Source organism: Gymnoscopelus microlampas, assembly GCF_963454915.1.
Source record: "Gymnoscopelus microlampas genome assembly, chromosome: 7".
Classification (NCBI taxonomy): domain Eukaryota; kingdom Metazoa; phylum Chordata; class Actinopteri; order Myctophiformes; family Myctophidae; genus Gymnoscopelus; species Gymnoscopelus microlampas.
Window position 1 is genome coordinate 49,766,004 of NC_139944.1, and position 13,998 is coordinate 49,780,001.

General features: G+C 41.3%; 1 protein-coding gene across 3 annotated transcripts in view; it reads right to left on the reverse strand.

Annotated features, from left to right (window-relative positions):
* Positions 1-13,998, reverse strand: part of cpne5b (copine Vb) — a gene marked incomplete at both ends in the record, with an annotated part of 280,331 nt that overhangs the window by 213,800 nt on the left and 52,533 nt on the right. For all 3 annotated transcript variants that reach the window (XM_084061233.1, XM_084061232.1, XM_084061231.1), the window contains 2 exons: positions 3,376-3,422; positions 6,385-6,425. In XM_084061233.1, coding sequence (XP_083917359.1) covers positions 3,376-3,422; positions 6,385-6,425 — 88 coding nt within the window. The remainder of the gene's footprint in view (positions 1-3,375; positions 3,423-6,384; positions 6,426-13,998) is intronic.

A 13,998-nucleotide genomic window follows, 5' to 3' on the forward strand; every position in this document is an offset into this window, starting at 1 on the left:
TAGCGTTTCTCCTTTAGTCGTCCGGATAGATCCATAAAACTGCCTCAAGACTGTTTTCAGCCAAGTATGCAAGCAGTTCAAAATCCCAGGTTGCCTTTAAGTGTTGGCTTTATTTTTGCTCTATAAGCCGTCGAGGTCGGCTGTTATCGTCCAAGTACAGCTGGACCATTCGTAATGGAACTCAAAAAGTTATTTGTGGAACATGTTTAATCTCTGAGGGGCAAAGGTTGTTACAACTGTAGCTAAGATAGACGAGATGTTCACTTTTAGATTAGTTCTATATCATTATTTGAATATCTTCTGTAATCTGATTAATCGAAATGTAAGGTCTCTCTATTCATTAGAAGGATAATATCAGTCACTAGAAACAGAGATGTGGGTTTTCAACAAGGGGCCAGCTTCCTGCTTTGAAGTGACAGTTCATATGAATAGCCTGTAGTTTTCGCTGTTTTACCCCTGCTGGTGTCAGATAGAATTTCTCTTAAAGCAAGCGGATGGGTTTTTGACAAACTTTAGAATTGAGTTTCTTACCTCAATAAACATTGTCATAAATACTATATGCTTACAGTCGTTAGTTTAAAGTCTCCTTTCAATCATCATGATGTGCGTTTTGCTAAATTATGGTCCCATTTATTCTAAAATTGACGATAAAGTAGGTTATGCTCTAGGAGGGGCGGGATGATTTGATTGACAAGCTACACAACCAATACTGGTCTGGTTGCATTCTGCAGGATATGACGCGATATAGAAAGATGGCGGATTTGAAATTCCTGAACAACCGACTTCATTTGCGGTCTGTAGAAACCAAGCCCCCAGAACCCAAATGTACGAGCGAAAACGGTTTCGACCAATGGGCTTGACTAACGAGCTTGCGCACAAGCTTGCGCACTGGGCCGCGCACCTCTGTGATGTAAAACGCGTCACTTCTGTGACGCAGAACGTATCACAGTGGCCACAAATATGCTACGCCCATCACACTTTACAACCCGGAAGAAGGGGTGAATTCGCTTCATGCGCTGGGTGAGCAACTCAATGCAAGTGGATGGGAGGCGATATCCGGTGCCTTCTCTATTATTTTTAACTCTATGGTAGAAACCAGTGGTGTGGGTTCAATGAGTCTAACATGGAGTTTAAGTTGAATGGGTTTATATTGATCTGCCGTCTGATTGCCAGATCTGATTTAAGGAATATCAAATATCTAAATATTGAATCAAGAAACTTAAAATAGAATTAATCGATAGTTAGAGCCTTAGTGGTGTGTGTGTGGCAGGCAGTGGTGGAAGAAGTACTCAGATATTTTACTTAGGTAAAAATAGCAATACCACAATATATAAATACTCTGTTACAAGTAAGAGGCCTGTGTTCAAAATATGGCTTGAGTAAAAGTACAAAAGTATTGGCATCAAAATGGACTTAAAGTACCAAAAGTACTAAAATGTTTGAAATCGGTACAGCTGGAGCTAAAGGACTAGAATGAAATGGGAAAACCCACCATAAACAACCCCTGGCTTTTATTGCATTTTATTTGGCCAACGTGGTGGTCTGTGCGCTCTAAATGGTTCTCCAGAGGGACATAATATGTATTTGTGGATTAGATATGCCTTTCATGGGTGAAAATGCATTAGACAACCTTGCAAATTGTCTGCAGAATATTGCACACACAGAGTGCTGACACACCCACATCAGGGAATCCTCCATGGCATGCTTAATTAATAATTAATGCTCCGTCGTACAATGGGGTCACTTGCCAGAAATAGCATATTCACAAGTTCACAACACGTCGCATCATGATCATCATGATAAGAAAGAATCTTTAATCAACAACCATTATGTTCAGTGGTAGCAAGTAACTAAGTACTTATACTCAAGTGCTGTAGGTAGGCTACTTAAGTACAATTTTGAGGTACTTTTACTTTACTGGAGTATTTCCAATTTTTAGTACTTTCTACTCCACTACATTTCAGAGGCAAATATTGTACTTTTACTCCACTATAATTATTTGAAAACTTACTTACTTTGTTACTTTGTAGATTTTGATTATTATTACAAAACATACATTAACCACTTCAGCCCTAATACATTTTGGCCATTTGAAAATAGCAGATCAACAAGCTCTGATCTGATCCAGAGAGACATAATACAGATCTTGTAGATCTGCTATTTTCAAAAGATTTTTTATACATTTGAAAACTTGAAACGGGACATTCTGCATAATGAGTACTTCCTACTTTTGGTGCTTTAAGAATTGAATTTGAATTTGATTTGAATTCCGGACTTTTACTTAACAGAGTATTTCTACATTGCAGTATTGATACTTTTACTTAAGTAAAGAAAATTAGTACTTTTTCGACCACTGAGTACTCTGCTGTGTAATCAATCAAATAGTTTGCCAGTACCAAGTATGCCAGTATCAAATGATTGGCATTTCCCATCTCAAAAACATGTTTTTAATGAAACTGCCAGCCTGAATCGATAAAGAATGAAAGAGCTAACAAAACTTCTATATAAATGCATGATGGATGGATTCCAGTGTACTGTAATATATCAAAATTTGGGATTGCAAGACTTCTGCATTTACGATGCTACTGCGCGTGCTTCTATCGTCTGAAACACAGCCCGAAAACGGTTTCTTATGTGAAAAGCCACAATGACATGATGTAACTCCCCTCCGTGTCGGTATCAACGCACGCACGCACGCACGCACGCACGCACGCACGCACACACACACACACACACACACACACACACACACACACACACACACACACACACACACACACACACACACACACACACACACACACACACACACACACACACACACACACACACACACACACACACACACACACACAGGGACGTGCACAGATAGACTCTAGGTGGTGCTAGAGCACCTGCCCTTTGCCCTCTTGACCAGAAGTGCCCTTTTGAAAAAAAAGGGGAAAAAACATTTTTTTTTTTCAGTTTACAGCAGGGGTCTTCAACAGGGGGTCCGGGACCCCAAGGGGGGTCCTCAGTTACTACAGGGGGTCCACCAAATTGTAGATCGGCTATCTTTGGCAAAGAGGTATAGGTGTAGAGAGAAAAAAGAGCAGACCAAGTAAACAAAAAAAGTATAATTTACTTGAGCACCTGCCCCTCAAAATGTCTGTGAACGCCACTGCACACACACACACACACACACACACACACACACACACACACACACACACACACACACACACACACACACACACACACACACACACACACACACACACACACACACACACACACACACACACACACACACACACACACGCGCGGTAGCCGAGCTGTAAATGACATTTCATGACAGTCTTTCATTTCTTTTACAGTATCACACATCGCTCTCACCTCTCTCCACTGTTTGGTCTCAACGCCTTGGGTGTAGAGCACACACACTGTGAAAGAAAGAAAGAAAGAAAGAAAGAACATGAGCAGAAGCACATTAACTCCAGTACGATGGACAAGAACACAAGCCAATATGAGGCAAAAACAACCATTCATTTCCTTCTCAAATCGTTGCTGTCAGGGGAACACCTTGTCTCTCCATATTCTAAATGTTTACGTTTTTTCATAATTGAAAGCCCTTCTTTGATGTATAAGAGTGGCGGGCAAAAATAGCCTTGTAGATAAGATATTTGAGCTAGTTTTGAAGAATTCTGAAGTTAAAGTGGTTTAAGCACTATGTATAGTTTGGGGTATCAGTGGCCACTTTGGACACCAATAACTTGGCAGGCAAAGTATTTGACTTCATTACCCGAGAGTCTCTGCAAGTATGTCCGGTGAGGACGCGCTGTGATTGGCCAGTCTTTGCTTTGACTGGCAGTTCTGCCTTTGGTGCCTTGGCAAATGCCAGGATGAAACTCATTGTCTCCCCTATACTGTACATAGTAATACAGTCAAGCCCCTATAGCAGGGACCCCCCTGAGTCTATACATTTATGGAAGGATGATTGTTATTGCTTAAAGGGATAGTTCACCCGAAAAAAAACTTTTTTTCTATCGATTAGTCTGTCGATTAGTCATTATTGGCTTAGGAATGTGACAAAAACAAAAAAATATCCATGAATTCAAGTCTCCATGGGGTGACTAATTGATAGAAAAAAAGGCATTTTGGGGGTGAACTATCCCATTAAACACATACGGTAACTTTATAATTTTGTGGGACATAATATGCTATATAGCTGTTATAAAGTTACATAGTGCTGCTTTAAGTCTGTGTCTGTGGATCCATTGGAACACAAGGTTCTTTATTTTCATCTCCTGAAAAGTAACAGTTTTTTTTTTGGGGACATTTTTCCACCCGACAGCCACAAAATCACAAAGCAACACCACAACACCACAACACCCATGGCCTGGAGGAGGAGAGGTGTGTGGCACAAAGATGACACACAGATCAGTGGAATGTGTGGAAGGTGCACGTACATACAAGCACACACATACTGTAGCATGCAACCACACCAAGGAGAAGGGAGAGAGAGATAGAGAGACAAAGAGAGAATCAGAAGAGAGAGGAGTGGGAGGTGAGTGATTCTCTGTCAACATTTTTTTAATTTCAAGGACCCCCGGCCCCCATTTGACACGATTTCTCTAACGATATTTAACTGTAACTCAGAGAGCGTGCAAATGGAACCAAATGGAACCAATGGAACCAAATAGACCCGTTTCCATTTGCACGCTGCTGTATATTTCATATAGCATACATACAAATCTGAAGTCATATGTTAGAAGTACTAGGATTACAAGTCACTTTACCTGGTAGACAGAATGTCTACCATTTGTCTCCATCCCCCTTCCTGGCTCTATACAGTTGCAAAGTAGGGGGCCAGGGGAGGTGGGGTCCCACCTTTGAGGGCTGACACACCCACACATGTACTTTCGTTAGATCTCACTACTATAAATATAGACTGTAAAATGTAAGCTTGGTGTGTGTGCCACTCCAAGCCGTGAGGCTGGAGCCGGCTGTGGAACTCTGTACTATGATGAAATAAACTGGAAGAAGTAACCTCACTGCTGGAGTGATGTCTCAATCCATTCTTCAAACATTCATTCACATCTCTGGAACATCAAACTAACTACAATATGGCGTTGTTGGCAACTTCAATAGTGCAGTAAAACCTGTAAGTCTGTGGTTTTAAAGATACCACAACGCTCTCTAACTTACACACCCTTAACATGTCCATTTAAGTAAGCCTTGCCGAGCCATGAGGCTCATAGGGCAGGAAGGAGCCCATCTCCTGTTTCTGTACAGTGTGAGGACATGATGCTATATCACAGCGACTTGCCAACCCTTGATGCTGAGTGCCAAAGCAGAGAGGCATTGGGTGACATTTTTTGGTAGAGTCTTTGGTATGACGCGGCCGGCCACTGAACTGGTTAAAGGGACTACACCATGAATTTGAACTTTTCCTTCTTTTTTGTGTGTTTTTGGTCTCCCCTACCTATATCCCCAAAAAATACCCCAGTTTGAGCACTCGGGCTTTCACAGCATATCTGGGGTTTTATGTAAATTGGTCTCAAAACAGGCCAAACTGATTTGCCCCAGCACGTGACGTCACAAGCGATACAATCCCTCCCATTTTTCAGTTCCAACATTAAAAAGAAAACATTTTTTATAGCTTTTTTTTACTTTTTCCACACAGAACCAGGAGATAACGTGCATACAAACTGCCAGAGAGAAGTTAGTTGGCATGTTTTTTTTTTCATTCATGGTGTAGATCATTTAACGTGAAACCAGACAAATCTGTCATTGCAAAAAAATAAATTGCCCTCGGCAGATTTGGTCTGGCACCGCTCAGTTGTGATTGGATTTCACTCCCTCCGAAGTAGTCAAGGACCAATTAGGGCCGAGTATGCAAATATGGGGCGGGGTTATCACCAGAGGCATTTTTTGCATTTGCCCCTTGGAAATGCAGCTTCCACACAGAGATTCCAGACTAACATCTACACAGTGATATTAGTCTGGCCATGCCAGGCTATAGGTTAACGTGTCCATTTGGATCCTATATAAAACTCTATCATTTTGCTGGGGACCACCTGGGAACCCCCTGAGGGACTCCTCGGGGTCCCCTGACCCCACTTTAAGAACCTACCAGTATAACTGATGGACAGAGGCGGGACCAAGACAGACAGACACATAGTATGGACAGAATGTACGGAGATGTGGTAATACAGTCAGAAAGGTTGTCATGAATTGACATTCTATGAATTGAATACCAAGGCCCTCATTGGAAACAAGTCCGCAAGGACTTTTATGAACGGACCTGTTAGACAAAGTATGTTAAATGTAAATGTGATGTTTTACATTTTTTTGCCTAATAAAATATTCAATCAATCAATCAATGATTGATATTATACTCACATGGGTCTGACTTGGAGAATGTGTCTTTATCCAGCAGATTCCTGGGAAAACAAAGAAGAGAAGCCAATGTGAATGGGAGTCGCACAGCAAATAATTAGTGGGCATGATTGATTCATTGATTGATTGATTGACTGACTGAATACATTATTAGCAGTGGTGTAAAGTAACTAAGCATATTTACTCAAGTACTGTACTTAAGTACTTTTGGGGAATTTTTACTTTACTGGAGTATTTCCATTTTTCTATACTTTTACTTCTACTCCACTACATCTCAGAGGCAAATATTGTACTTTTACTCCACTACAATTATTTGAAAACTTGAAATCTTCAGCCCTATTTAAAACGTTGGCTATTTGAAAATAGCCGATCTACAAGTAGATCGGCTATTTTCAATGGATTTTTAGACATTTTCTAACTTCTGCATAACGAATACTTTTACTTTTGGTACTTAGAGTACATTTTGCCACCAATACGTTCGTACTTTTACTCAAGTTAATTTTTAATTACGGAATTCTACTTGCAACAGAGTATATCTACATTGCAGTATTGATACTTGTAAGTAAAGCATTGTTCCACCACTGATTATGAGCAGTTTGAAAAACAATGCTAAAAGGATAACACAAAAAGCCTGGGGGCTATTATTATCCAACTATAGAACAAAATACCACAGTTAACCAAAGCCGTGTTGTCAACCCATGCAGTACGTCATACACTGACGTGGCAGTCAGCTGTCCAATCGGGCGGGTTATTTAAGTTGCATTTGCATCTGTGTTCCGTCCGCTTTGTGTCATGGGTGTTGTCATGCGGCGTTTGCTCCCACCACCACCAGTAGGCTCTGCTATTGGTTCTGTTCCCCATGGGGGGTTGTTATTATATATCTATCTCCCTGCTCTTAAAGGTTAATGATGATTGTCTTAATAGTGCTGAGCAGGGAGAAAAATGTAGCAGAGCCTGAACGCCAAAATACATATTACACCCACTCTTGTATTCTCATTCTATAATATTGTTTCAGTATATTTGGTCTGTAATATTGGTTCAATCTATTCGTGAGTTATCTGACAGAACTGAAAATGTTTTGTGCCAGGGACCCCCGTAACAGATTTGTGTTGTCAGAATGTTTCAAAAATCTTCCAAATATCCCACATTGTATTTCAATATGTTTAGAAAATAGCAGATCTACAAGCTCACATCGCGAAAACGTTGTGAGCTTGTAGATCGTCTATTTTCAAATAGCCGACGTAAAAAGTATCTAGGTTTAAAGTGCTCATGTGGCCTAATAGTCGCTCCTTTTGGGCTTGTTTTCCTAGACACGTTTTCTTATTTCTCTCACAAAATCTGGCAACGCTGAGTATGTGTCGCAGCATCCCTGAGGAAGACCCCCCCCCCCCCCCTCGCCCCCAACACTCATCAGGACAATCTGGGAGAAGCGGAAATTGAATTATTACCTTTTGTCCTCTGAGAGACAATTTTGTGTTACAGAATTCATTTTCTTCTCAGATAACACAAGAGACACAGATTAACTATCTCCAGTTATCTTCAGTTATCAGCTGCACCGGTGTGAATGAATATCATTATTTTAACCAATCTGTATACAAGAGTATGATATAATACCATTTAACAACATCTACAGTGGTTGGAGGTGGTCTTTAGAGATAGTTTTTGGTTCAAACGTAACGGTTTTTGTGTTCTTGTTGTTTTTGTTGTGGTTGTGGTTAAAAGGTTAAAGCTCCATATTCCGATAGCAGTCATTGTTATAGCATGTCTGTTCAGTAACAGCTAGGGGGGGCAATGATTAATATGGGAAAATAGAGCTATTTAACAATAAATCACTTACAGCACCTTTAATCTCTCACAAGCGCACACAAGCGCACACACACACACACACACACACACACACACACACACACACACACACACACACACACACACACACACACACACACACACACACACACACACACACACACACACACACACACACACACACACACACACACACACACACACACACACACACACACACACACACACACACCTGGAGAGAGTGTCTCATAGCTATCAACCACCTCTGTGAGGTAATCTGGAGGTGGTGGTACTACCTCACCTCCCACGTTCAGAATGTACACAGTAAAGTGAGATGAACCACACACAGCAGTTCAACCTTTACACACACGCATGAGACAGGGACAGTTATGGCTTTTTCCCCTTTCCCAAAAGTTCTGAAAACAAGGATGGGAAATGCAAAGCATATCATTGCTATCGGGCAGAAACCTCTTAACTTTTTTATCTTTTTATTTTGTGGCCTGGACGGTTGTCGTAGCGGTCCAGGCACCTAGACTCAATGTAGCCTGACAGCACATTGCGGGTTCGAGTCCCGAGCCCGACTACCTTTGCTTCATGTCACTCCCCATCTCTCCTCCCATTTCATGTAAGCCTACTAGCAGATCTACAAGCTCGAAGTGCGTTGCGAAGCAACCCGTTTCAAGCTTGTCGATCTGCTACTTTTGCCATTTTTTATGAAAAGTACAGTATAACCGTTTTGGCCATAGTTTTGGTTTCCACCCCGCCAGAGAGACGATATTATAACCACACGAACACCATCCTCCATATTCTGTCATAATAGGTGAATATTCTGCCAAAATAGGCAAACATAAAAAAATAAATAGAAGATCTACAAGCTCACAAGGCGTCAAAGGGACCACGTGTAGACAACTGGGGGAATCCCAGAGGTTAAATGAAATATACACATGTGTAGGGATTTATGTTGTCAATTCTGTTCACTGTTGTAGCTATAATCCATAAGGAAAAAATGGTTGGTCAAAACAATTGTGTTTCTCTTTTTATGGGGCTGCTACGTTTTCAGTTATTGTTGGTAGTCATGACAGCCAGTTCCCACCTGAGGTCATGTGGGAGTTCCCACTGCACCAGACCGTAGCCAGTAACTGCTAGCTTGCATAACATCTTCAGATTAGGATTTAAATCTAAGATATACAGGTCATGGCTATTAAAGAGGATGATACGATCTCCCACCATGCAACAACCCATCATAGACATCCCACACAGGGCTTTCCCTTTGGGCTCAATCTTCTTCCACGAGAAGGTCTGTGGATTTAATTTCCACATATCATTGACCGCTCTTGCCTGGTTGATGCCACCACATATGTACAGCTCTCCATTGTAGGCAAAGGCTGAATGACCATAACGTCCTCCTGGAGGAAGCTGTGCAGAAGGCGTGCTCAGCCAGCAGTCGGTCTCTGTGTCAAACACTCTGATGTTGCCGTGGACGATCCTCTGGTCCCCCCAGCCCCCAAATACTAACATCTTTGTCCCGATGATGGTGGCAGAGTGAAATTCTGAAACAGGCGGCGGTGTGCCTCTGGTGTGAATCAAAGACCAGACCATTGTGATGGTGTCCAACTTGTAGATGTCATTAGAGTATCCATACTTCCTGGTTCCTCCATAAATATACATGACCTTCCTCAAGACACAGGCTGAGTGGTGGAACCTCTCCTCTGGAACAGTACCAGACATATTGGGTTTGGACCATATGTGGTTGTCAACATCAAACGAATAAAGCATGTTACAGAAAGGAAGTCCCCCCCAGATGTATGCCATATCTTCTACCAGGACAGCTGTGTGGCCCGCGCAGCCCGCGCTCACTAAGGGAACCTCAAGGCGACGTTCTCCTCTCCCGGTTGTCACTGGGGTCAACTTCCTCCAGCGTAAAGACAGTGTGTTGAAGATGCGGACAACATACTGATACCTGTGGTTATTAGTACGGCAACCAGAGGAAAAGGAGTACAGCTTGTGTCCGACTACCACAGTAGATGGGTAGTAAAGCCCATGTCCTCCTTTCAGATGTATCGTCCAGTGAAACATTTCACACACCCGCACCACTGTGAATCAGTGCAACTAACGTACAGAAGAGGTTAGAATGTAAGGGCTCCTGAATGGTTTTGTGTTAATAATAACAATACAATAACAACATGTTTAAAAAGCACAATTGTGTTGAATGTGATGACAATGTTGTGTCGTCTTTCCTTGATGACATCATTATATGGAATAGCTAATAACGTTACTCAAAGTGAATGGCCATTTTAGCTAAATGTATAAATACTAGGCTGATGCCATGTTGGGAACCCATGTCCCATCTGGTTATACAATACCCATATATACCTGTTGTACCCACTGTACCCATTGTCAGAGTACGTGGAGGCCAGTCTAAGACATCAGTAATGTGATGTCATACTGATGACATCATAGATTTCCATATATGGGCATAGACATCAGCACTATGATATCATGGTCTTGTCTGTCTGTCTGTCTGTCTGTCTGTCTGCACTATGATATCATTGTCTGTCTGTCTGTCTGTCTGTCTGTCTGTCTGTCTGTCTGTCTGCACTATGATATCATTGTCTGTCTGTCTGTCTGTCTGTCTGTCTGTCTGTCTGTCGTTACCTGACAATTAGTTGACTTTTGGTGAAAAGTTACCGCATATATCGGTTGATATCAGAATCGGAAATTAAGAGTTGGACAATATCGGAATATCGGATATTGGCAAAAAAGTCACTATCGAACATCCCTAACAATAAGTTTATTATTTTTAAATTGAAGCACCTACTAAAAGTCACCTTTATGTAAAATGACCAGTCATTTTACATGTCTGTTTTTAATAGGACTATAGAAGTGTTCATTTTCTGAAGTCTTGCTTCTGTTCATTTTATGAAAATTATTAAGATCAGTTACCTGAAAAGTGTGCTGTCAGGTTTTACAAAAGAAGCAATTTGAGTAAAATGACTATTGGCACATAAATGGTCAATTTGTACAGTGCTTTTATCCAAAGACCTTTACACAGAGGAAACCATGCATGAGGAAACCTGCTCATCGGGAGCAATTAGGGGTTCAGCGCCTTGCTCAAGGACACTTCCGACACTAACTCTTACTTGCAGCACTACCTCTTACTTGCAGATATAAATATATTACATTATAAAACATACATTAACCACTTTAGCCCTATTTTATACCTATAGGCTATTTGAAAATAGCCGATCTACAAGCTCACAACGCGTCGCATCGCGACCCGTTGTGAGCTTGTAGATCTGCTATTTATAAACATTTTAGCACTTTTACTTTTGGTACTTTATGAGGGGGTACCTGGAAAGATGTCTCCCCGCCAAGGGGTACCTGGGCCAAAATAGTTTGAGAACCCCCAATCTGTAAACCCATCACCAAATAAAAAGGAAAAACAGCACCCTCTGCTGTTTTTTACTTATTCATTTGGCTCTGGGCGGAGCTGAACGGACGACCCGTGCTCAGGGAAATCAGGGTTTTGGTCTGCCTTCAGCCTTTCACTTCCGGTGGTGCGACTATGTTTTCATTCCCACGAACAATATATCTCCACGGAACACTAACACCATTTCTCCCAAAGAACACGGATCGCTTTGGTTATAAGCCCACTTGTTTCTATGATGAAAGAGCAATTTAAAATGTTACTAACTTTCCGTGGTTTTGTCGGCTTCGAGGACGCTATTGTTAAATGAGTTTCGGTTTGTTTCCAGTGGGAAGCGAGCCGCACACATGTAAATCCCGCCCGCTACATTTAATTGGGTAAAGCGCGGCTTGCTTCCTGATCTGAAGGCACGCCCACTTGTAGCCAATGTGCATACTGTAGGTTCTCAACGCGGCTCCCGACAGATTCAAGTGCAGCTATGAATCTGTTCTTGAGAAATTAGAGAACCCCTGATATAGATCTCCACAAATATATTTCTAAGCAATAGCATATTATGACCATACTGAGTGATGTTAGCCGTCTGTGAAAGTTGATTAGGCCCAGGCTACATCTCACACCTTTGTGCACACTTTCCGTGCGTATTCATTCCATACTCTGTGCGAAAATATCATTATCAAAGACATGTCGATAATCTAGCTCACATTATTATAAGCTACAGGAAATAAATCATTGGCAATGTGTGAAGAGAATGAGGAGTGGGAGGCCCATATGGCAATAAAAAATATGGGATAGTTGTGATAACTAACATAAATGTGCAGTTCAATCTATAAATGGTAGATAAATATAAAACCTCCTTATAATCCATATCACATTATTACTAGTATGTGAAACGTCCACATTTTTGTCTTTGTTTCTGTCTTTTGTATCGATGTTTTACCATTGTTTCTGTTTTATGTATATCATAAGCAGAGGTGGAAAGTTACTAAGTACCTTTACTTAAGTACTGTACTTAAGTAAAATGTTGAGGTATTTGTACTTTACTTGAGTATTTCCAATTTCCAATACTTTTACTTCTACTCCACTACATCTCGGATCCAAATATTGTACTTTTACTCCACTACATTTATTTGAAAACTTTAGTTACTTATTTACTTTGTAGATTTTGATTATTATCACAACACAACATACATTAACCACTTCAGCCCTATATACATTTCGGCCATTTGAAAATAGCAGATCTACAAGCTCACAATGCGTCGCATTGTGAGCTTGTAGATCTGCTATTTTCAAAAGATGTTTATACATTTGAAAATTTGAAATGGGACATTCTGCATAATAAGGTGTAGTGTTTTCATGTGGCATACTGTATGTGTGCAGTATCTATCTGTCTGTGTGTCTGTCTGTCCATACTGTAGATAGATGTAGACATAAACTCTATAAAGGCCATACATCATAATCTAGCTCATACTGTATTCTATCCGTCTTGATTGCATCCTAACGGATGGCTTGCATCCAAAGCACTAAATATCGTGCGGAAAGGGTGCGCCGATAAATCAGGCTGGTGGCTTTGCATTGCATGCTATAATGTGTCCTTTGAGATATACAGTAGTAGGGTGTATCCATGATGTAACTGAAATGTAACTGTTTGCAAAAGGAATGAATACATTAACCCATTAAGACCAGGAGGCGGGAACTCATCTGTGTCATTTTTTGATTTCTTTGGCTATTCAAAAATAGCAGATCTACAAGCTCATAGCGCGGCACCGAGTGCAAATCTCTGCAGAAGCAAAGATTTGAGTAAAAATGTGTCGCTTTAAAAGAATATATATATTCAATGATTTTTCAAAAATAGCAGATCTACGAGCTTGTATATCTGCCTTTTTTGAAAAGCTAAAGTATAAAATAATGTTTACACAGATTATACAGTTTCCCGGTTTTAATGGGTTAAACCAGTGAGCAACAGGCAGCACCTATAGAAATGCAGACCATGTTTTATTTGTTGTGATGATCACTCTCACACTGGCATGTGGCCTTGAGCTGTGGCTGTACGTTGGGATTGTGTGTATGCGTGTCTTTGCGATAGATAGTGTGTGTGTGTGTGTGTGTGTGTGTGTGTGTGTGTGTGTGTGTGTGTGTGTGTGTGTGTGTGTGTGTGTGTGTGTGTGTGTGTGTGTGTGTGTGTGTGTGTGTGTGTGTGTGTGTGTGTGTGTGTGTGTGTGCGTGCGTGCGTGCGTGCGTGCGTGCGTGCGTGCGTGCGTGTGTGTGTGCGCGTGCGTGCGTGCGTGTGCGTGCGTGTCAGACAAAGTAGCTGCCTCTTCAATACAATGCAGACAATCAGAGCGATTAATTACAGGTGTGTCTGCCGTTGCACATCCTTCATCGGC